At 45.8% G+C, this 23,029-nt stretch overlaps 1 protein-coding gene across 6 annotated transcripts in view; it reads right to left on the minus strand.

Moving 5' to 3' along the window:
- Positions 1-23,029, minus strand: part of DOCK11 (dedicator of cytokinesis 11) — a 78,054-nt gene that overhangs the window by 14,225 nt on the left and 40,800 nt on the right. For 4 of the 6 annotated variants that reach the window (XM_064669958.1, XM_064669959.1, XM_064669954.1 and 1 more), the window contains exons 24-42: positions 22,037-22,155; positions 20,245-20,314; positions 20,042-20,167; positions 19,348-19,419; positions 18,827-18,973; positions 18,283-18,366; positions 17,757-17,868; positions 14,054-14,232; positions 12,068-12,184; positions 11,303-11,378; positions 10,881-10,984; positions 8,757-8,868; positions 8,567-8,633; positions 8,059-8,106; positions 7,791-7,856; positions 7,414-7,547; positions 6,635-6,750; positions 4,888-5,025; positions 369-551 (exon numbers count right to left, since the gene is read on the minus strand). In XM_064669958.1, coding sequence (XP_064526028.1) covers positions 369-551; positions 4,888-5,025; positions 6,635-6,750; positions 7,414-7,547; positions 7,791-7,856; positions 8,059-8,106; positions 8,567-8,633; positions 8,757-8,868; positions 10,881-10,984; positions 11,303-11,378; positions 12,068-12,184; positions 14,054-14,232; positions 17,757-17,868; positions 18,283-18,366; positions 18,827-18,973; positions 19,348-19,419; positions 20,042-20,167; positions 20,245-20,314; positions 22,037-22,155 — 2,070 coding nt within the window. The remainder of the gene's footprint in view (positions 1-368; positions 552-4,887; positions 5,026-6,634; positions 6,751-7,413; positions 7,548-7,790; positions 7,857-8,058; positions 8,107-8,566; positions 8,634-8,756; positions 8,869-10,880; positions 10,985-11,302; positions 11,379-12,067; positions 12,185-14,053; positions 14,233-17,756; positions 17,869-18,282; positions 18,367-18,826; positions 18,974-19,347; positions 19,420-20,041; positions 20,168-20,244; positions 20,315-22,036; positions 22,156-23,029) is intronic. The other 2 variants (XM_064669955.1, XM_064669960.1) reach the window with 1 other exon arrangement.

A 23,029-nucleotide genomic window follows, 5' to 3' on the forward strand; every position in this document is an offset into this window, starting at 1 on the left:
CATTACAACCTGGAGGGTGTTCATCTGTCCCACTAGGTTATCTAAATTTGCTTCAAAAAGCACCAATGTCAAAAAAGCAGCTCCAGGGAAATCCCTTTTCCTGCTTCAAAGGCAGCTGTCCTTTCCACCCCATCCCAGTCAGCCTCTGGGGCAGAGATGTGTCTTCTGTCTGAGACTCTAAAAATTCAACAGCTTGGAGTACTTCATTGCAGTATATTTTACCCAAAGCTGTCTGGGCCAGTCACTGGAAAGGGGATTTTTGTCCATATGGCAACAGCAAGATCCTCTGCAGACATGAGGTGACAATTGCTATATCTATTCATTAAATCTGAGGCATGCTGCTCTCTAGCTTTTCTCAAGTCACTGACCTGAAGATGTGTTCTCAGGAATGTTCTCCTTTTGGTGAACTCAAAATTATTTCTCATCAGGAGATACAGAAGAGCGGAGGCTTCGTTCCTTGTGGAGGACACCTTGGAAGTGCAACACTTCAGGATCTCATAGCAGAGGGCAGCACACATGTTCACCCTTCCCTTGAAAAATGCTGAGGGAAACTTCACAAGAAACATGAAAATATTAGAAAATACACCACTAAATGGCACCCACAGGGCTCAGATGGGCAGGAACACAGGGCAACACGCTGAGCCTGGTCAGCCTCAGTAGAACTTCTGCCAGTATTCTGAGCCTGCAAGTATTTGTGGGAATGAATTTGAGGCCTGTTTTTAACTACGTTTCCTAGAGCAATGTGAACTTTCCTGTCAGACTTTTTGGGGATGTGCTTGCGTACGTCCATCTAACCCACCTGCTGATAATATTTGGGTTTTTGGAAAATGCTCACCAAATTGGATAGAAATGTTCTTACAAAATCCATAAACACCAGTAGCAGGGCAGAGAGGAGAGGTCCCATGGACATTCCCACCAAAGGCTGCTGTATGGAACATCAGAAAATCCATCAGAACCCACTCAGGAGTCTGACCTCTCCGGGAAACATGATGTGCGATGCTTGCACAGCTACTTCCACCCCTCAGAAAAGTCTAAAATCATGCCTGTGCACCCTTGGGAATGCAAACAAGAGACTGGTTTGTCCCTGAGAGCCTAAAATACAGTGACCTGCCCTGTCCCCCCAGATGGAGCCTGCCCCAGGAAGCAGCAGGACCAAGCCAAACCACAGTGTGAGCTCCCGCAGTCAGCAGCAGGGTAAAGAGACCTGCAGCAGGGGGAAGGGAAGCAGATGGGGAAGACCCTGGTGGCACATCTGTGCCCCCACCAAACTCCTGCTGCTGAGCACAGCTGTGGGGGCAAGCTCAGCCATGTCTGGAAAGCAGATGGATGCAGTGGGTCAGTGGGCAGCAGCCTCCAGGGCTCCTGGAGCTGGGGATGCCAGTGCGTGTCCCACTGGCTGCGGTCATGAGTGGTGGCTGGAGGGGAGGGAGCACCACACTCAGCTTCCTTCCACCCCAGCCACAGTGGTCTGGGCGCAGGGAAGCAGAACAAGGAAGGGCTTTGTGCTGGCACGCAGCCGCCTCTGCAGGGACCTGCTGGAGAGGGGTGACGCCAGCACTTCCTCAAGGCAGTGGAGGCTGTTTGGGCACTGCACAGCAACACTCTGCTCCTTCTGCACTCTGCTCCTTCCTGCTGCAGCTGGCAATGAGCCCCAAGGAATTTCCTGGCACAAAGAGGCAACTGTGGTTTTCCCTGTTCAGAGGAGTGATGTGTTCAGTTTGCTCAAGAGCCAGTGGTGCTCATGGGGCACTTCTATCTGCCCCACTACCTTCTGCCCATGGGAGATGACAGTAAATGCTGTCACAGTATTCACTCACACCCTCCAGTTAGAGCCTGGAGCTGTTACTGTGGCCCTCTACTCCTTGCATTAGGTATATATGTTCCAGGAAAGCTTGTAGGGTACTGCCATGGCCACCATCATGGCATACTGGTGACAGGGTCTCAAAACGGGAATCTAGGAGCTGTGGCTGGCAAGACTACTGTTGGGATCACACATACACACACACAGAGGTTAAAAACCAGAATGAAGACATGAAATACTTGGATGTTCACTGCCTCTAGCCAAAAACATATTCAGAAGAAAAATAGGAGAAAGAAAAGAGGCAAATAAATATCATAGTAAGGCAGGGCCACGAGGATCTTGTGTGCATTCAGGAAAGGAGCTCCTAAGGAACTGCTGCTCATTGTAATGCAGTCCTTCCCCCACAGCGAGATGGGGTCATGCTCAGCACTGGGTTTAGCCCACAGCTGGCCACAGCAGTGGCTCCTGGTGCCAGGTTCAGGGCAGCAGACCCATGGGTGTATCCCTGCTGGAGATTTGGCCAGGTGTTGCCTGTGGCTCTCCTGGCCAGAGAACACACTGGAAAGAGCATGAAATGGCCCATGTGTGATGACTGTGAACACTGGAGGAGCCCATTTCTGATCCAGCCCTAATACGATGGACCAGAGCAGGAGTCAACACAGCAACCAGCTCCCAGAGAGGTCTCAGCACAAAAGGGATGTGAGGGCAGGACAGCCACAGTGGCAGGCAAGACATGGGGTTTCCATGATTCACATCCATGTGTCTGAGCTGCTCTTTAAGGCAGATCCCTCCTCTGTGCATGTTTTCCTTTATAACCTTTAATTTAAAACCATTCCCAAGCATGTGTGTATATATTTATCTGTAAGTGATGCTCTGAACAGAAGGAATCAGTTGTTAAGAAAACCTAGAGTATGAAACCAGAATGGTCTAGTTTTGTTGGTTCTTCCCAGCTGGTAAAACAGTCAGCTTTCTTCCTGCATTCCCAGCACACATGCATGCAAGCGAGATTCATTTTAAAACCAAAACTAAAGATGCAAACAATTATAGAATGTCTTTGTTCTTTGCTTTCTTGCAACATCTCTTATTATTTTTTTAAGGTCTTTTCCCTATCCAGTAACCAGATGTAATGCAGAAAGAAAGCTATTTTTAAGACAGATTTTGGGATGTCAGAAGGTTTTTTCCCTCCAATAACCATTTGCTGTGACCCCAGATAAGAGGGGGATTTTCTTCATTGTAATTATAGCTACCATAGAAGGCCATAAAAATGACAAATTGTCCTTTCTAACCCTGTCAAAGGCACAACTCACTCTTGCTTTTCTTGGAGTTACAAAGCAGCATTCGTACTTCGAAACAAACTTGCAGGAACACATTCTATCGTTGCACTTGTCACGAAGTGCAGTGATAACCCACACTCCCCCCCACACCACTTTAGCCCTTAAAAGAACCCTTGAGAGGACTTAGAAGGAAGTTTGGGACTTGTGTGGTTATGGAGTTGGCAAAGAAAACACTTCCTTATAGATACTATCTGCTGGGCTCATATCTTGCTCTTACAGAAGCAACCCGTGTCCTGTTATAGGGGAAATGTGAGAAATTAGCTGAAATCAATCTTTCGTATCTTTAAAAGACCCATGATGCCAAATTGAGCATGGATTCAGGCTGGCATAAATCCAAGAAAACAATCCCACTGCCCATCCTTGCAGTAGCCAAGCATGCAGCCTGCCTTGCTGTCATTGGCATTTTGGAAAGCAAGTGTGGAACCCCTGAGGGCCTCCAGGCTTTGAAGGATGACAGTGAGATCAAATTGAACAGGTGTGCAGGTTTGGCTTCACATTTAAAAAAAACTCCCAGAAAATGCGCCGGGAAGGCAAGGAATGTCTCTTATTTGCTATAGGCACAGAACAAATATTTCTGGCTAAACAAACTTTTGACTATTAAGAGGAAAGGTGAGGTGTGTGCAGATCTGCATCAGGATGGACCTCGAGGCTACACAGATCACAGGCACACAGAAAACTGAACAGAAAGGTAGAGCAGTAAACGTGCACTGGACCCTGCAGAAAAACTGAGCGATTCCTGCCACTGCCAGTTGCCAACTAGCAGGCTTTAAGAAACCCCACGGAAAGACACCTTGCAGAAGACCACAATGTCTGGAGCCAGACAGGGAGCCAGCAAGACTTCTGCATTTCTACTTCTCACACGTTTGCTTAGCACAAGCCAGTATTCAGCCCTAGACTCATACTAGCTCTCAGCTTTGCTGTGGGGTTATAGTAAAACATACATAGCACAGACTTTTTCCACCTCTGAAAAACAGTTTAGCAGCCTCTTTATTTAATCAGACTTTGCTCAGCACCTAGTGCAAGAGCTCCTTTGGAAGTTACCATTTGCTGCTTATCACTCACATACTGTGCTCTGCCTGGCTGCAATGGATTTTCCTCATTAATGAAGTGTTGTGTCCACGGGATTTGAAAGGTTTTAATTAACTTTGCATTCATGATAACTGTGCAGCTTGGAAGGAATGGCGTTCACAGGTACACTGGGTCTTGAAGACATACTTATGAGAGGTGGCAGGTTTTGACAAGCACAAAAGGAAATGTCATCACTCACTGCTTTTTTCATAGCATCAGTCACTGCTCTTTCGTAGTTTGCTGTGGCTTTGTCACTGCTTGAGCGTGGGGGATTAAACAGCTTCACTGCCTACCAGGGCTCAGAAAAGCACAGAAAGAGGTTCAGCAAGTACTAACTTCTTTCGAATCCAGTGGGTGAGGAGCTGCCTGTCAGAGCAAGTATTATTCAAGCAATAGCACTGTCAGCATAGTTAGTTTGGGGCAAAGACTCAAGCACCAGCTTTTGGTTGAACAGAGGCTAATCTTTGTGACCAAGGCAAGTGAGGGAACTCCTCATGATTTGTCCTTTTGCTTCCTGATATCCACCAAATAATAAATAACTGGAGGACTTCACTGACTTAAAAAACAGCCCAGATTAACTGGTTTTCTAAAACACTTCTCCAAAATATTAGGAGTTTAAGCATACCGGCCTTTTCTGCCGTACCTGTAAGTTCTCCTACACCCTTATTGTCATGTATTACATACCTTGCTAATGAAAGCTCTCAGAGAGGCAAACACATGCTTAAGAGCTGCTTCTGACTGCCCGTTTTTGAGAAAAGCCAGATGAATATCAAAAACCTTCTTCATAAGTGGATTGTGGCCATCGTTGCTTAAAAGCTGGGTCTGTAAAGCAATGAGAGAAGTTACTTCATAGAAATGTTGTGCCTGAAGCTGGAAATAACAGAGATAATTTTGCATAATTAATCACATAAATTCTTAAGCCAGATAAGGAACAGGGCCTTCAGTAAAAGTACAATCAATAAAATATGACAATCACTACAAACCTACAGTAGTTAGTCAGAGGCTATTTTTACAGCAGAGAATAAAACAAAAATATTTTATCACTTCTGCATCACTAATTCCAAAAGCTAAGTCAATAAACTGTACAACTTTCACTGATTGCCTAGTTATTTTAAATAAAACATGCTGTTAACAACATAACTATCACATTGTTTTTTTCCATTTCTTTTTATTTGCCTTGAAAATTGTTTCATTTGCAGCCCAAAAGAGAGAGAGAAAAAAAAAAGACTATCACATCTTTTCACTGGGTAGATTCATAGCTGTAGGAAACCAGCAAACTTCCCTTGTTCCCTGCAAATTTTGCCAGTTTGCATCATCTGGAGGTACGGTAAAATGGAGCTACTTGTCTTTTGACACTTTGTACGCACCTTTGTCACAGGGTAAGTTTAGGATTCAGACTTTTAAACTGAGCTCATTTGCTCGGCAGCAAGAGCAGCACCAGCCCTGTTGCTGCAGCAGAGAGCCCACTTCTGTGTGGGAACACCCTGTGACCATAAAAGTGAAGCAGAAGCCCATTAAAGAGGAAGGGAATCCAGTCTGTCCTGTGGTTTGAAAATCACATTGTTTTGCAGTTCAGCCATATTCAAAAAGAGGCAACTGAGAAAGTCAAGCAAGTTTTAACCCTTGCATCATTGAAATCCTTTTGCTGCTACTAAACTTCTAAGGAGTAATTTAATGTATACACCAGGATGGCTTTTTGGCTCTGCAACACAAGCAAAGGCTATGAAGCACTTACTCTCCATATTGTTCAGTTCATCTAAAAAGGAAATCTTTATCGTGCTTGCTCTGAAATCCAGAGTTGCTCTTGTGACATTATGCAGACACATTGCTACATACAGGATTCCTCTGACTACATTTCGGGAAGAGCACTTCTGGAACAGTATTTTGCTGCCAATCTGGGGTTCTCTTCACCACAGAGGCTTTGGTTTTTGTAGATGGCAATGACTGCCAGGAGCAGGAATCATCATATGAAGGATGATTCATATGGTGGTACTGGTCCTGTATGCACTGGTAGCCACAGCAGGAATGCCTCAGCCCCAGAGACATTAATGTGCAGGGATTCAAAGAAATTTGGGACTTGCTTCTAGGAATTCATGGCAGAAAAGAGCATTTTAAAAATGCTGAACCTTCATTTCCCTTTCATCTAGTCCTCCTTTCTACATGATGTACATTTCCTCTTATTCTATTTTTGTAATGTTTACAGTCATGGTATAACATCTTGCAGTTTTGAAGAAACAGCAAGATTGCATAAGGGCATAATTACTCTAAGACCCTGTGAAACACTCAGTTTTGAAAAATAAACAAGATGCAAATGATTTGCTTTTGTAAAGCCTTCCATATTCTTCCACTCTAGGAGAAGGGATCACCAAAATCCACACAAAATCAGAAATACAGCACACTTTTCTACAACATTTTTGATTTCAGTGCTGACCTTGAAACTCTGAGTGAAAAAAGAGATGGTGTCCAGGACAGTCAGGCACACTTCGGTGGCAATATTGCCCTCCAGTAATGCCTGGTGCACAATATCTGCTTCTGAGGTGCCTGCATCTGTGGGCAAAGAGAAAATCAGGAGGAAACAGTGTTCAACACTCCAACTCCCACAAGATCTAAATGCGGATATAGACAAGGTTCTCCCCTTGCACTTCACTGGGTTTGGGAGATAAAGCAAGAATAGCAAGATGCAGAATTTGCCAGCTCCATTCAGAGAAGCTGCCTCAGCCTGATGCCAAGAGAGAAAACCAGTATCAGTATTACCCCTTAATATCACTGTCTTTAAAGCCAGACAGACAATGAGCTGTCCAAGTTGTCTCCACGAAGGGGAAATGGCAAAGTGCTTCAATGGGACAAAATTCACCCACATGGAACAGCTGAGAGCAGATTCCAGCACAGGTCTGTGCAGGGCAGCTCTCCTGCCTGCCCTGCTCACTACCCAAACCAAGGTGTTGCCTGCACACACACTCAGCCAAGAAGCTGAGCCAAGATAGGCAAGAGGAAAAAGTCACACAGGTCCTAAGTCCCAGCAGTGATTTTTAGGGGATTGGCTTAAACATCACCCCCACCCAATTAGGAATGTTGCAGGGAGGAATGGTGACCACTGTAACTCCATAGAGTTTGAGTATCCTGAAGCAACAAGCAGCAAGTGGAAAACGGCTGCATGGAGTTTTCATCAGGCTAACACTCCACAGACCCATCCCACCCTGCTGTACGTACTGTGGTTGAGTGTGAAGGAAGTCTCCAAGCTGCCCAGATGCTGGAGCCGCACCCCGGCTCTGCTGCGGAGAGCTGGCATCGTCTGGGATTTCCTATCTGCTGCCGTGTGCTTGGATAACCAGGCATCATGCACCCTGCAAGGGGAAGCAAACACTGCGGGTTTGGACCAGCAGCAGTGGCCACACCACTATAGGATTACATGAGGCACCAGGATGGAGACCTCCTCCCTCCAGCACACTGATCTGGTTTATCCTGGACAATCACAGTGGCACTGACCAGGCTAGGATGATCTCGCCTGCTCCAGACGGCCCTAGAGCTACTGCAAGAGCAGTGCTGCTGCTCAGGAAGCAGGGAGGGAGCTGTGACTCGTGTCTCACCTGCAGCCAGCTGGGGGGGACACTGCCAACCTGCGCTCGCCTGGGCCTGGGGATCGCATGCAGGAGCTGGAGGGGAGGGAAGGGGCAGGGTGCTGAGATGCAGGGCCCCTGCTCACAGCACAGTGCTGAGCAGAGCCCCGGCCCCACGGGCTTCCTGCCAGCTGGGGTTTGCCCAGCGTGGGCGTGCACGCGCCCTTCCTGCCTCAGCTGTGGCAGGGAGCACCGGGACAGCACCCACACTCTGGCACCTGATGGAGGAAGGCAGTACCTGGCAATATTCCTCTTGCCCACGTATCTGAAGTGAAATAAACACACCCTAGGAAGAAAGCGAAATACGTATCTGTTAGAGATCCTGCAGATCAGGAATGATCCAGAACATTGTTCTGGCCTGCAGACACACTCCTCTGTGCATGAGGGTTTGGGTCTGTATTTACAAGTCACTTGACCTCACACCCATGGCTTCCAAACCCTGTGGCACAGCCCTGTCTTCTCATCCATCTGTTCCACCAAACCCACTGCAATGTGGAGGCTGTGCTGTGAGCCCTGCTCGTTCACACATTGTGGGACATAGCCCAGGTTGAGCACAGGGCACTGCCACTTCACTGTGCTCCCTCGATATACAATTGTTTCTCCTCAGAGGGAGGAAGAGCATTTCATTACAACCGAAAAGACACCCCTAGTGTTGCACAGGGCAGTGAGTGCACTGTGGTCTCCTCTTTAGCCAGTATCAGCCACATGAAGGTGCAGTGTTTAAATAGCCACCTCATGATACTCACTCCAGAAGCACAAGGACATTGATCAGCTCCTGGGGGGAGAATTTGTTCCAATATGCTAAAAGAGTATCTGAAAGAAAAAGAAAAGCAGTGCACTGAGATTTAAAATCTCAGAGAGGGACCTTACAGACCAAAACTGCCAGTGATGGTCCCTTGTGCTTCTGGCTGCCCCCAGTGAGCAGGAGTCACCAACCTTCAGAGATCATCTTCACAATGTAAAGGTAGCACATCAGAAGCGTCTGGATCTCAAACTGGTCCAGCCGGCTGCAGTGTGACACACTGCTCCTCATGGAACTTCTGCGGGCCTGTTGGGACACAGATGTGACATGGAGGACCACGGCCCTGGGTCCCTGGGCTGTGCCCAAGCAGAGTGCGGGGCCAGATGCTGGGCAGCATGGGCACAGCGAACCTGGCACACATCAGATGTGCTGCCATTCCCTCCTACCCCCCAACTTGAGCACCCCACAGCACCGTGTTTTAGAGACAGCTCATCCTTTGGGGTTGCTGCCCATCCCGCCTGGAAATCCCGGACACACGACTGAATGCTTCTCTGCCCAGAAAAACAAATGTCTGGGCAGGGAATGAGGTCTTATCTGGCAAAACACACAACAGTCTGATTTCACTTCCCCTGCTCTCTGCAACATCTAAACTCCCAGATGTTTTTAAAGACAGTTCTTGTAACAAAAGAGTTCTTTGGCTATCACAGTTTAAAGCAAGAATCTAACTTTCTGTTAAAGGCATACACTTCAAAACAAAAGTCAGTTATTAAAAAAGGAGGAAATTTCAGCTTAAGACTTTTTTTTCTCTCCCATGATTTTTGGAAGTATTCTGATTTTCTCCTACTTAGGCAAAATACTACTCCTATTTAGGAAAAATAAATGAAATCCTGTTGGTGGGTCAATTTATGTGGGAAAGTCTTGGGCACTGTGTGGTGGGAAACATCACTTTTAAGGTTATACCAATTTTATTTTGCATTCTCTGTGCTTGCCCTAGCTGCATCCTCCAACAAATGGATACAACTAAGCCGTAAGCAGGACACTTATCCTAAAACTCTGCGTCACATGTTTGGAGAGTGATCCACAGATCTCATTTGCTGTTTATTCTGGGAAAAGCTGTGGATGTGAGTCATAACAAAGCAGAAATAAACAATCATTTTAGAGTTGGAGATGTGTGCTATAGCCAGAGCTTTGCTATTGACCGTGCCAAACTATCAAGTCAGCACGCAATTCACTCCAGGGCAACAGGCACAGAGCAACCTGTCTGCCTCTGCAGAGCAGCACTGAAGCTGTGCCCCTCCACGTGGCATTGCTTTTATGTGGTTTTGTGGATATTATATTCCCTAACAGAAAAGCCTTTTTCAACAACTCTGAAAAGTGTACCTTCAAGGGCACAGAGGAGGATATCTGGCTGTGGGGGAAGAGTTGAGCTGCAAGTGATATTGCTTTCTGCAACACCTCAATACCACCAGCAACAGTGAAGCACATGCTCAGGGCTTTGCTGAACAGTTTGATAGTCAAGTGTTTGGCTATACTTGGTCTTGTAGCTCTGTGATTTATGAACGAGAGCTTGCAAGGCCCCACCTCTGCTAAGCATGTCAGGACACAACCAGGAGCCCAGATAATCTTTGCCTTGCAAGGGCCAAACTTTTTGAAGATGGATCAATGATTCACGCCAACCCAGGCATTTGGAAAGCGCCTTGAGGAAAACCAGGGGCTGGATTGCACAAATGCCTGATTTCCATGTGTGCAATCTGCCAAGAAGAAAGTACACCCTGTCCAAATAGTGGGGTCAGAGCTCTTTGTGGAGTGACTGCAGTCACCTTCTGCAAGTTTGGGCCTGTGGTTATTATTGGCCTGTGCTGGTTTTTCATCTAACAGCTCATCTTAAGTCAGTGGTCACTGGCAATCTCACATCACAGTGCTTTGTTTCCCAGACATGCATGGAAACCAGTTCCCAGCATCAGATGCTGGACTCTGGCCAGGCTCAGACCCATCCACACACAGGGAGAATGTCTGAGTATGGATAAATGCACCATGGGAGCAGAGATTTTCCACACAGATTTTGCCTTTCATCTTTAACAAGTAATTTGTCAACAGTTCTATTTTTGGCTCAGGGATGTTTGAAGAGGGAAAGCATACCAGACCAGTGACTCTGACCTCCTCTGGTAAACATCAATCTGTTTGTTTCCAAACAGAGAGATCTATAAGCTGGCTTTGGAGACCATTAACACGGGGAACTCCTTTTCCCTCCCCCTTATTTAACACATCCCGCAGACTGCTGCAGTGAGCGCTGTTATTTCCAGCTCCTGATACATTACTGTTTCACTCTGATCCGGGGAACTGGTTGCCCCCTCCGAGTTCAGGGATCCTTTTGAGTCCTCTCGCTTTATTGCATGGCCATTTGGAAGGGCTGCTCCACAGGCTGAAAGAAAACCCCAGACCCCACGATTAAGCCCTTTGCACCAGCACTCATCAGTGCAGCACAGACAGAGAGTGGAGGACACAATTCAGACAGCACTGATGGGGCTTGGCAAAGCCCCAGGTCAAAAGCTTAAAAAGGACAAATCTGTAAAGGACAGTTGGGGTGACACCACATCCATGGAAAAACAGGCAGACTCTGCGAGTCTTTCAGGAGATGACTGTTTCGGGTTTTGGGGTAACGGGGTTTGGGTTTTTCAGGCTGATAACAGTTGTGTTAAAAATAAATGGGAGTGCTAAAATTTAGAAAAATTAAATTTACCTGGATCTTTGTCTGCAATCAGGCTGGATCTATTTGAGGGGGATGGAAAACTGCATATGAATTCATCCCTGGATGCCTGTAAAGCAATATATGGTTTTTGTGACCAACAGAAGGTTACACCTATTCTCTTATAGAAGAGAATTATGCAATACAAAAAGGCAAATTAGAGTACTTTTTAAAAACAACACAGTAGAAAACAAAAATCGATATCCTTACTTCCATAACAAAGAAACAAAAACTTCAGGAGTAGAAAGAATAGCAGAAGATATTAAAGTCACAGCAGTGTTTTCCCCTTTGTTTTTCATTTTTTGAGTTGAAATTCTGAATTGTTTTTCTCAAATGTCTTATTTTTCTTTTGGCCCAAACAAGGAGGTAAGTCTAGTCTGCAAGGCTAAGGCACCTGGGAACCACACACAACTCTGAGGCAACTCCCCATAAGAGTTGCTGAAGTCCAAGGCTGAGTCCTGTGTCAACTTGTTGCACTTGGAGGGACTTACCACATCTCAGGGCACTACACATACTGTACAGAAACATGTTAAACATGTCAAAAAAGGGAGAGTCCTTGTACCCAGTTCTGCAGACAGAACTAAGTCACAGAAAAGCCAAATTAAAAGAAACAAGCACCTTACAGGCCTGCGGGGAGTGGAAAAACACACTTCTTTCTAAAGCTGAGCCTGGCTGTAGGCAGTGGAAGTTGCACAGGGGGCGTGTGGGGAGAGCAGGACAGACAGGGAGGGCAAAGAGGCATCACTGGGCTTTACTCACGGGACTGGAGGCGGATGCACAGGAATAAAGTGCCTCACGACTGGCCACGCGCTGGAGGTTCTCCAGGAGCACCCCAAAGAGTGGCAGGTACAGCTGGGCGATTTTTGCCTGCTGGTTCTGAAAACAGGGAGAAAAACACAGGTAAAAGCCCAGGTTTCCAATGGACTCAGAAAGGGAAACTCTTGAGCCAAAGCACATGTACATATATATGTATGTCTATTTACACACTGTATATGGTGTCTTGAGGACATGTGTTGGTTTGGCTTCTCATCTCCAGTTCTAGAGCTGCCAGGGAGGTTTTATCCTTCTAGCAACAAGCTTGGGGCACTCGGGGATTTTGGAGGTTAAATAACATTTCCAGTCATACAGGATGTGTGACAAACTAAATCCCGGATTTCCTAACTCTTTAACTGCTACTTGACTTACATGGCTTGATTTTTAAGTACAACACCTAGGAGTAATGGAACAGAAACATTTGCTCCATGCCTGGTGCTGCCTATTGCTTCCAGTAGGGAATTCTCCACAGCAAATGCTTCTAGTGACAACAGTTTGTAGGAACAGATTAATTTGGATTAAGTGATACATATAAAAAATGGTCTGGTTGACATTTTCTAAATGGAGGCCTCTTTTACATCCAATTACTTTTTGTTAAACATTTATTATTCTGGATTTGACAGAAAAGTTACAAAAAAAAAGGAAAGAAATTTAAGGCTTGCAAATTAAATGGAACATTTTGAATGATAAAAGAATCCATTTTTTTCTCGTGATTCAGTATAACAAAAGATAAAAGGAATCTTGAAAACACTCATGGGATGAGAAAACCTCTTGGCCTTTTATAGAGATGGAGTCTCCTTGGCTTGAGCAAGACTGTGCCAATAGACCCTGCCACACTCAGCCTGTCCTGCCTGTGATGTAACTTTTTGCTTTGGTGTCTCTGGACACCAGCTGAGCATCCTGCCCTGGCTCCAGACAGTTTCCTGGTCACATAGCCTGGAGCACAATACATGTACAAATACCCCATGGGACAACTGTGAGACAGGTGGAGTTTCTGGGAAGTCAGGGAGAGTGTTGTACACTGAGAGGGCAAACACCTCCTGAGTTAGTGTGAGGGGTTCCAGGCACCCAGAAGTGCAGGAACAGTCTGCCTCTGACCCAGCCTTGGCAGGGAGGTGGCAATCTCTCCTGAAATATCAAGTCTTGCCAGCCGCCATGGGCTGCAGTTTCGTTTCCAGGCTGTGTAATCACCACGGATCCTCACTGCGGAGAAAAGCAAGCCCACCATCCAATAAAACTCAGCAATGCAGCACCCTAGGAGCAATTTGAGGACCTAAACACTAAACAGGGGCATGTTATCAGGCTAGAGCAAGGACAGGTAGCATCTGCGCAGGTAGATGGGCACTTTTGAGGGCCTTTGTGTCAGCTGGGAGCAGCACCAAGATAAAACAAGCCCATCTCCAGGCTCTTTGAGCATTACCACACTCTGAGCCTCTGCCTGAAGAACACTGACAGCTACCCAGCGGAAATCCAGTGTCTCATGAGAACTGAGATCCTCTCCTCTGAGTCACTAATTAGGAAAACATGCAGCTGACTAGTAACAGAGATCAGTTCTGTTTCCTGATTATAGCATATTAATGCAGGATATGAATTTAAGCCCAAGACCAGAACATCATTGATGTTGCCTAATTTTGTTGAACAACCTCTTTGCTAATGACACTTTCAAGTTCCTTAATGGCTTAGGGCTTTATTACCTAAATACTCAGGATGAATAAGGGGGCTGTAGTTTATCTGACTGCATTATTTTTGTTCCTAGATGGTTTCTCAGAGCTATTACTGTTCTACCATAACTATCAGTTATTTACAACAATTTCCTAAAAAGTAATGAGTCTACCCTTGGTGCACCATGCAATATCTAAAAGTCTGATGTGTGCATTTTTTTTCATAAAGTTCAACAACATTATGTTAAAAAGACAACAAAACAGGCCTGACCTTATGCTGGTATCTGTTGTCAAAGGCATGCTTGATCAAGAGATTTTTTAAGACTGAGATGGCTGTATATCTGATATCATAGTTGTCCTGCAAGGCAACAGAGGCTTCTCTGAGCAGCATCCCCACCAGGAAATGGTGCCTGCAATACTCATCAGTTAAACTGTACTCGAGATTTACATCTGAAAGAAACAGCAAGGCAACGGTTAAGGGAAATGTTTTGAGAAAAAGGTCACTTAAACTACTATAGTCCTCCAGAAGGGTTCATCACTCTCTCCTACAGTGCACTGATCTTTCAATAACGCTTGAAATGAATATACAGTTTTCTCCACCACTGAGCTAAGTCATATTAAATAATTTGGCATCTTCCAGTCCAGGATGTTTATTAATTGCAGCCCTCTCTGTTTCAGCAGCACCTGAAGGAAGGATTTCTGCAGTGTGATGCTTTGCAAAGCTTACCTCTCCAGTGAGTAATTTGTAAAGGCAGATGGATGAAATGGGGAAAGACAGGACAACTTAGTTCCTTGGGGCTGCTTTGTTCCCGACTGGCGGTTATCCTATAAATCCTCAAACTACCCACGTTGCAGGAGTTTCAACCTCCACCAAGCATCTGTGAGCGTGGGAATGGGCAGTGGAGATGGTGGGTTTAGGACACCCAGCCCTGGAGTGCTGCTCTGTAGCTCATTCCACATCCACCATGAAATCTGCATTTCTTCTCTGCATGTTAGAGAGCAGAGCAAAGGCAAATACTCCTGCTGGGATGGGGATGCAAATGAGGAGCAGGTGCCAAGTGCTCAGTACTGCATCCTCCATCAGTCTGCACAGCTGGGCAGCTGCATGGGCTGGGGAGCTGGGGTAGAGCTCCAGGCAGCTGCTTGTCAGAAACTGTGAGATTCCCTCAGCTTCCCACCAGCAAATATTGAAAACAGCTCCTTAGAAGATGTGCTGACTCCCAGGAGAAAGGCAGGTCAATATCTGATTACCTTGGTTAACTTAACTTCTACCCTGCATCTCACACAGAGTCAGGCTATATTCTGTAATCAAAGGAGTGGGTACTACAAGGATAAGGCATCACTTCCATGGATGTGCCTGGATAGTGCAGCAGAGAACCAACAGTCAGAGATTTCAGTGCAGGGTGTGTGTGCACTTGGGCTGCTATGAATGACCTTATCCTGACACCATTATCTCTGTCAGACAACCCATACACCGAATTAGAGCTGTGCTCAGCTCAGACCTTTTTTTTGAAAACGTGTGAAAGTTTTTCTGTGGTAAGGCAGGGTGCATACACATAGCTTTGAAAATTCCAGCCAAAGGGTTACAACAGCTCCGTGGCTGCAAAAAATATTTTTGGGTTCATTGATTCATAAGTAGCATTTACTGAATTGTGAAACTGTGATTCAGAGGAAAGAGAAAGCAATCTGGAACATTATCTAGCTTTCATTGTTAGTCATGTTAGCAAATGCCTAATTGTCACACAATATGGTTATTTCATTAGTTGAATGCAAGCTAATTGATTTGAAGGTGTATATTTAATTTGACATTAGAGGATTTGGTCATTCCAGTTGGACCTACCTACTGAAGTGAACCGTTCCACAGCAAATGAAAAAAAATCTAATTCATGTGTAAAAAGAAAAGGGACAAATAAAAAGACGGCAAAAATAAACAGGAACAAGTAATGCTCTAAATCTTGGAGAAACGGGACTGTATGTCATGTTTAAATATTATTTGTAAGGCTATTCCTTAACTCCCAGCTTCTGTCAATCCCTTGGGTTTTTTCCTATCGCAGGATTGCAAAACCAACTGCAAGCTGCTGGCTGTGAGGCCAAGCTTGGGGCTTGCTTTGGCTGATGCCCCCACGTACAGCAGAAGGGACACACACCACCCAACGCAGAATTAGCTAAGATGTTTCAGAGAAACTGCTCCAACATGCAACTCTCCAACTCAGTGGGATGTGGTTGCTGAAATGTGCTCTGTCATCATGCCTGTCTACAGTGACTGAAGCTGCAGAAACCCTCTTTATCCACCTCCCTGAGGGCTATTCCTTCTTTTCCCAGAAACAAAGCAGTAAGGGTTTGGGCATGACGCCTCTCTTCATCCAAACAGGCTGATAAAGAGGTGAGGCATGCCAGCAGGGTATCTCCTTGGTGATGTGCACTTTGTACCTCTCCATCTCTGAGCCTGCAGTCCCCTGTAACCACAGGTCTGTCCATAAAACCAGACAAGCCTGCAATGGAGATGCATCACTATATCCTTCTACCATGGCAGGCAGAGCTCAGGCACCACTGCAAAGGCACTTCAGCTACCTGTGGGGGGGCTGCTGTACTGTCAAGAGCTGTGTGTAAATCTCAGCTGGTAGATCTCAGTCACAAGAAAACACAGGAGGAAAGATGGGCTGCCCTTACAACTTCTCAGTTTAACCATCTCAAATGCAAAGGTGAATGTTAACAAAGAAAGAGCATCCCTATGTTATCATGCCACTAAAAAGCATCAGGGAGGCACTATGGATGTGTTTTTCTCAGCCATTTCCAGCAAAACTTTTTGTTAAATGATGCCAGGCAAGTAGTCAAATTGGTGTAAGACATTAGCAGCTGGTCCAGAAAGCTCTGAGAGGTCACACACACAAACACGCACACGCACACACACACATATATATATATATAAATCAAAATAAGGGATACTTCACAGTTACTGTTGCTTCTGCCATCTGCATGTGTGTGGAACCACTTTAGGACTTGTACAACTACACCCTGAGGCACAACCAAACATCCCCTTTCCTTCATCAGAATAAATCATACAATCATAAAACCACTGGGCTGTCACATGGGGGAATCCCGAACCTCACTCTCCTCTCCCGTACTTATATTGGCCAAGCTATTAGCATCCAAACCTGGCAATGTTTACTGTATTTATCTAGCACAGATGAGAAAGTGGGACCCAGGGAGAATGAGGGTATCTCCATAGCACTCTTGGGAGGCCACTGATGTCCACACTGCCATCGGTGGCACAGCTCCAGCCACCCACTCTTGCTCAGTGCCTCAGCTCAGCCCCTTGTAAACCCCATCTGAGCTGCTGAGCAGCTTCAGGACCAAAGGGGACACGGTGTGACAGCAAAAGCAGTGTGGATATGTGGTGGTGCACAGCACTTATGCCCTTGGAATGCACGAAGGACTGGCATGGGCTCAAGCTCTCACTGGCTGCCTTCAGCCCAGGTTTGAGTACAAGCTCAAACACGCTGTGCCCTGCTGTGCTCTTGTTCAAAATGAAAGGAGAAGGTAACCTAGGTCACCTTCTGGTGGTCACAAGGGGAGCTGGCATTGCAGCAGTGAGTTCAATCTGTTCTCCTATATTTCCATTCCCTACAGCACCCATTGATGAGACACCCACTTCTCAGGGGATGCTGACACTCATGAGAACAAAGGATTACACTTGCACAACTTCTGTATTTACTGAAACACGGGCAGTTTCTTTCGGATATTGTTAGTCCCATGCAAACTTAAATATAGGAAAGACTGAAAAGAATGACTGCATACCATTGTGGAGCAAAATTATGTAAACCTGAAAGAAAAGCATCTTGTCCTGAGGTTAATGTAAATCAGGCTAATGAGGACATACATTTCCTTGACACCAAACCAAAGTCCATGTAGTCAGAAGCCATCAAGACTAATAAATTATAGCTCTTTAGCCAGCCTATTGAGAAAGGACATACCTTGAACTCTTTGCAGCTTGGGTTTGGAAAAGGTCATTGGCAAGTTCAGAGGAATGTAGTGCTCGTGATTGCAAATGGTTTGAAGAAATTCAAACTTGTATTCAACCAGCAGCTGGGATAAAAAAAAAGACAAACACAAACTATGTTTTCAGTTTGACCCATGTGCTTCCAGTTCAATGTGCTTGTTGCACAAGAATTGGGGAATCTAAAGAGCATGTGGTAAAACTCACTAATAAATGGCAAATTTCTGTGTTGTTCCCACCAAGTGTCAGCACATGCAGCTGTCACTTGGGACTTCTTTTCCTTTTTCATCCAAACTATTAACCAATCTCTCCTTTACTTCTGACTCTTTACATTACTTGGAAACTTAACTGGATAAAGGCTCTTGGCCCAGACAAAGAGGTCTCTGCCTCCAAAAGATTCTGCAGGAACAGAGTCTAAAAGGCCTCCAAGAGTTGTATAAAATAATTACTAAAGAGCTTTGACTAATGTAGTCAAACAACCTTTCAAGAAACCTACTGCTTACCTTAGGGTCTTTTGGGCTGAATCCAGAAACGTAATCATTTATCAAGTTAAAAACAAATCCTCTGTCCATAAAGGTCAGACAACGCTGGAGAAAAAATAGCAAGATGTGAGCAATGATTAAAAATTAAAGCAATTATGCTAAATCTTCTCCATACTACTGTCTGCCAGCAGCTCGATCTGATCCTCCAGCTGCTGCAGACTTTCCAAAACATACTTGATCCTGTTTCTCTGAAACTGTTTGGATGATCTCACATAAATCTCCCGTGGACAACAGAAGTATTTAAAATGAGATTATACATATTTCAGGTTCCAAACAGCTGCTAGGCATGACTGAAAACCCGAGGTAACATGTAGAGTTAGTGCTCCTCAGAAAGAGAAAGTTACTTTCCTAGGAAAGCTTGTCTCCTCCAGAGTTTTGACAACTGAAAAAAACCCCAAAGACAAGATAAAGCAAAACCATATTTGTTTGCTTGCTCCTTATTTCTCTTTATCTGTCTTTTTGTTTTTCTGATAAAAACCCTGGGAGAAGGTAAGAAGCTGCTGACCTTCAGGAAGTTAGCCAAGCTAAAGTTGACGTTCCTGGACTCCTCGGGGATCTCGTTATAGCGAATGGTCACGTGAGGAATGATGGCAAGCAGCAGCGAATGCAGGGCGTGCTGGTAGGACTCGGGGAACCGCTGGCCTCTGGGCAGCTGAAACCAAAAGCACACCCAAACTCAGTGCTGCAAGCCAGCCCGAGTCCAGACATAAGTTCTTTAGCATTTGTTTTAGTTGTTTGCTAATAAAACACTGGCCAAAGACAGCACTGGCTGCAACTGCAGTAGGTAGTAACAGAAAGGAGGGTGCACAAGCCGTAAGGAGGTCTGGAATTTTTAAATTACAATTGAGAGTGAAAAGGGGGAAAAGGGAAAAGTAAAGCAAAAGGAAAAAGGTTGGATGTTCAGCTTGGCATGGTTGGGGTTTTTTTTAAATAAAGAGTTACAAAGCTTTTCAGAAAAACTTTTGGAGGAGAGTTAGTTAGCTTGTGACAGTTCTGTAATGGAGCACTGACCAAATTTATTTTTACCTTCATTTTGTTCTCTTCCAGTAAGTACATTGCCATGGACTTCGCCAGTGCTTCAAAGAAAAACCACGAGTACTAGAACAAACAAAGAATACTATTACTTTTCTCAGCAGGATTGACATTCCCTGACTGTGTGGAGAAGCACCTATTTGTGAGGGAGAGCTCACACTCCCAAATGGCATTTTTTTAGCACAGTTGTGCTTGGCGTGGGTGCCTTTGCTACCCAGAGATGTCCTGCCAGTCTTAGGGTGGGAATAGATTCATCCCCTCTGCATCCCAGTGCATCCTGCCAAGAGCCAGCAGAGCTCGGGGTGTAAGCCCTGCAAAGGCCCAGAGGCAGAAACTCAGTCTGCCTCCTGTGAGTCACCACTCATGTGTGGTAAACAGGTAAAACTGACAAGATGAACAGCCCTTTGCTGTGTCCTGCCATGAGCCTAAACACAGCCAGTTTCTCTGCAAGAATTCATCTCTGTTGTAAGGGGAGAACCTCAAGGATGTGGATGTGAGGAGCTGTCCCGGTAGCTTTGTCCCGGCAGTGGGTTTAGATGAATGTAAGTGTTGGGCTTTATACTATATAATACTGTATAGTATATACAGTATACAATACTGTATAGTATATACTGTATAGTATATACTATATACTATACACCCTTTTCCTCCCTCCATCCTTGACAGCCAAGTACAGCCAATACTTCACCTTGAGTAGCTTATTGATGGCTAGAAAATCTGCTGATTGCTTCAAGATCGTGGCCATGGAAAGGACCAGGATTTCATGGGTCATCTTCGCCTGTTTGACACTTGGCTTCTCAGCTCTAAAGACATACTGAGGCAAGAACAACAGTATCAGTGGTGTGCCTGCTCCCAGCAGGGAGTCTGGAGAAGCAGTGTGTCGTGACTGACCTTTATGAAGGAGCGCAAGTAGTGGTCTAGACCTTCTTCATGGCACTTGGACACGATGTGCAGAAGAACCCTGAGGAGAAACGTGGTTTGTGTTCAGCACGCAACACGAGAGCAAGTTCCTTCAGCTCACAGAAGTAGAAACCATGTGTGTCCTATCCTGCTCAACCTCAAAACCTGCTGGCACAGCCTGATTTGCAGAGAGCCAGCACCTGCAGGCCAGCACCCCTCACAGCTCCTGTGGCTGCACCATCCTTGCACAAAGCACTCAGACACGAGGTAGCCAAAGGCTCTTCTTCACTTTTGTGCTGGACCAGGTATCACCCAGACCAGCTGACTTCAACACTCAAGACTCCTTGCACGATGAGATGAGATAAAACAGTCTCGTTGTTTTTATAATCTGATACCTTCCTGCATCCCCTGAATTTATTAATTCTGGGAGCCTCCTTTTTTGTTGAACTTGCATCATATGCTTCTTGTTACATGCACTGGACTATTTTGGGTTGTCACCTTGTAGTTCAGGAGGGTCAAGCAGACCCTGGAGAATATGCAAGCCCTCTAGAAGCACTCCCAGGAGTGAAGGCAGCAAGAGCCCAGTTTCCCCAGCCAGCACTGAGGATTTACGTTTCAGTTCCAGTCAGAGGGAACAACAAACTATTGCATGTTTTCACAAACCCCACAGGCCAAACCACAAGGAGCAGTTTACAAGCCATTTATCAGATAAATTGGGTTTTAAATTCCACTATGAAAGTCTGATGAAAAAACAGTTGCCATTAAACAGAAAGCTACTGACAAACTGGAGAGCATCAGGCCAAGCTTTGAAGAAATCTCGGGAAATTAAGGTGGGAGTTGGTCACCTGATCCCCTGTCCTTGCCCCCTGGTGATTTAAACAGAGTGGAATTACAGTATTCCACACAGGAGAAGTCCTCACAACCCGAAACATATGGCACAGGGCTGTGACTGCAATCCCTGCACTGCATCCGTGGGGGAGCAGGGCTCAAGTCCCACATCCCTGGGGGAGCAGGGCTCAGCCTCCAACCTCCCATTTCATGCTAGCAGGATGCTTCTGGTACAAGGATGCATGGTATGTACTAGAACCAGAGGAGGATCTCCATGGAGTGGCATCCAGCATCCCCTTTTGCCCTGGCAGCACTTCACTGAGGAATAACCTCAGGAGGAAGATGGATGTTTCAGTGCATCCCTCAGTTTCAGAGAGTAGTGGCCAGTGCTAAGCAGGGAAGGTGCTTTTGCCCCTTGAGCTCCCTTTGGTCCCTTGCCTGCCTGCAGCTGGGGCCTCCATGGGCCCGGGCCGGTGCCGCCAGAACAGCGCTGGGGGATCTGAGCAGGCACAGCTGGAGCAGCTGCTCCTGCTGCTGCAGCACAACACACCCGGCTCTGGGCAACTTGTAGCAATCCTGACAGAGGGGCTGGTGTGCTGGGATGAGACCCAGGCATTGCTCCCCACATCTGCTGCCTGCAGCTGGGATGTGCCTGGATACTTCAGTGCCTATAGACACCCCAATAACTCAGCTTCCAGAGCCATCTTTGCCAGCAAACCCTTTTGAAAAACAAACCAGGAGTATCTTTAAAGTACCACATTTTTCCCCATGCATCTCCCAGGACCAGGGCCCCACGAAGCCCTACAACACCCAGATGTGCCAGGGGAAGAGAGCAGCAGGGGACAGCCAGTGCTGTCACTTAACACCCTGTACTGAGAAACCAGACCCTGCTTTGCACTGTCGTTTGTGGCTTTGCATTTGTAACCAAAGACTAGATGGTTTGCCCAACACTCACATGGTGCAGTTGACAGCTACTTCATCCTCCTGGGTCACGTTTGTGAGGACTCTAAATAGTTGCATAAGAATTACAGGTAGAAACTGAATCATTACTTGGATCTCCATGGCGTGCAAACACTAAAACAAATGTTCAAAACACAGACACTTTTAGTTCAACATTTTGCAGATGTTAAACATTTACAGTCCACAGACATTCTGTGGCAATAGGACAGGCATTAGCAAATGCTTCAGGGTCTGGGCTTCAGCCCACTGGAGGATGGGGGAACTTGGACCCATAGCAGCACTCGCTGCCTCCTTCCAGCTGACAGATTCCAGCTGCACGCCTTTGAGGAGCAGCATGAATCACTCATGGTAGGATTAATCCTTGTCTCCGATGTGCCCTGATAGCTATGACTTAATTAGAGGTCACATGCTATGATTTGACTGAAAACCCCCAAAATTTAAGGCTGAAGTTTAGCTCCCAAGTCTTGTCATTACTCTGCGTCAGTTTTTTGAAATGCCATTTTCACAAGTGCCTTTGGAGCATGAAAACCTGCTGCCCAATGAATTGCACTAAGACTTTTCACCAAAAAGTCTTGCTACCAGAAATGGGATTTAAGGGACTTGGTGAAGGTCAAAATAACCTGGTGCATATGCTCTCTACCCGTCTCATAAAACTATTGTATCTGAACCTCATGATACGAACCTAGGAAAGACAGTGCATTTAATTTTCAGTTTTCAAACGTGCAAATCTAATGAAGTGTTTTTAAATCTCCATCTAGTTATTGAAATAACTGAAATTATTGAGGTGTTGGTGATTAAGAATCCCTCACTTGTAGTTAGCACACACGTCTCCCTGGCTCTAGGCTGCAGCGAGGGCGCTGGGGCTTGGCAGGGCTGGGACCTGACGAAATGCTCACAACAAATTTAGTGTGATTTTAGTGCTTGGCTTCAAAACCTGCCACTATTTCTATTTCTTAAAATATTTGTACATTATCTGACACACATTCAG

This window comes from Pseudopipra pipra, chromosome 13 (assembly GCF_036250125.1).
Source record: "Pseudopipra pipra isolate bDixPip1 chromosome 13, bDixPip1.hap1, whole genome shotgun sequence".
Lineage (NCBI taxonomy): Eukaryota > Metazoa > Chordata > Aves > Passeriformes > Pipridae > Pseudopipra > Pseudopipra pipra.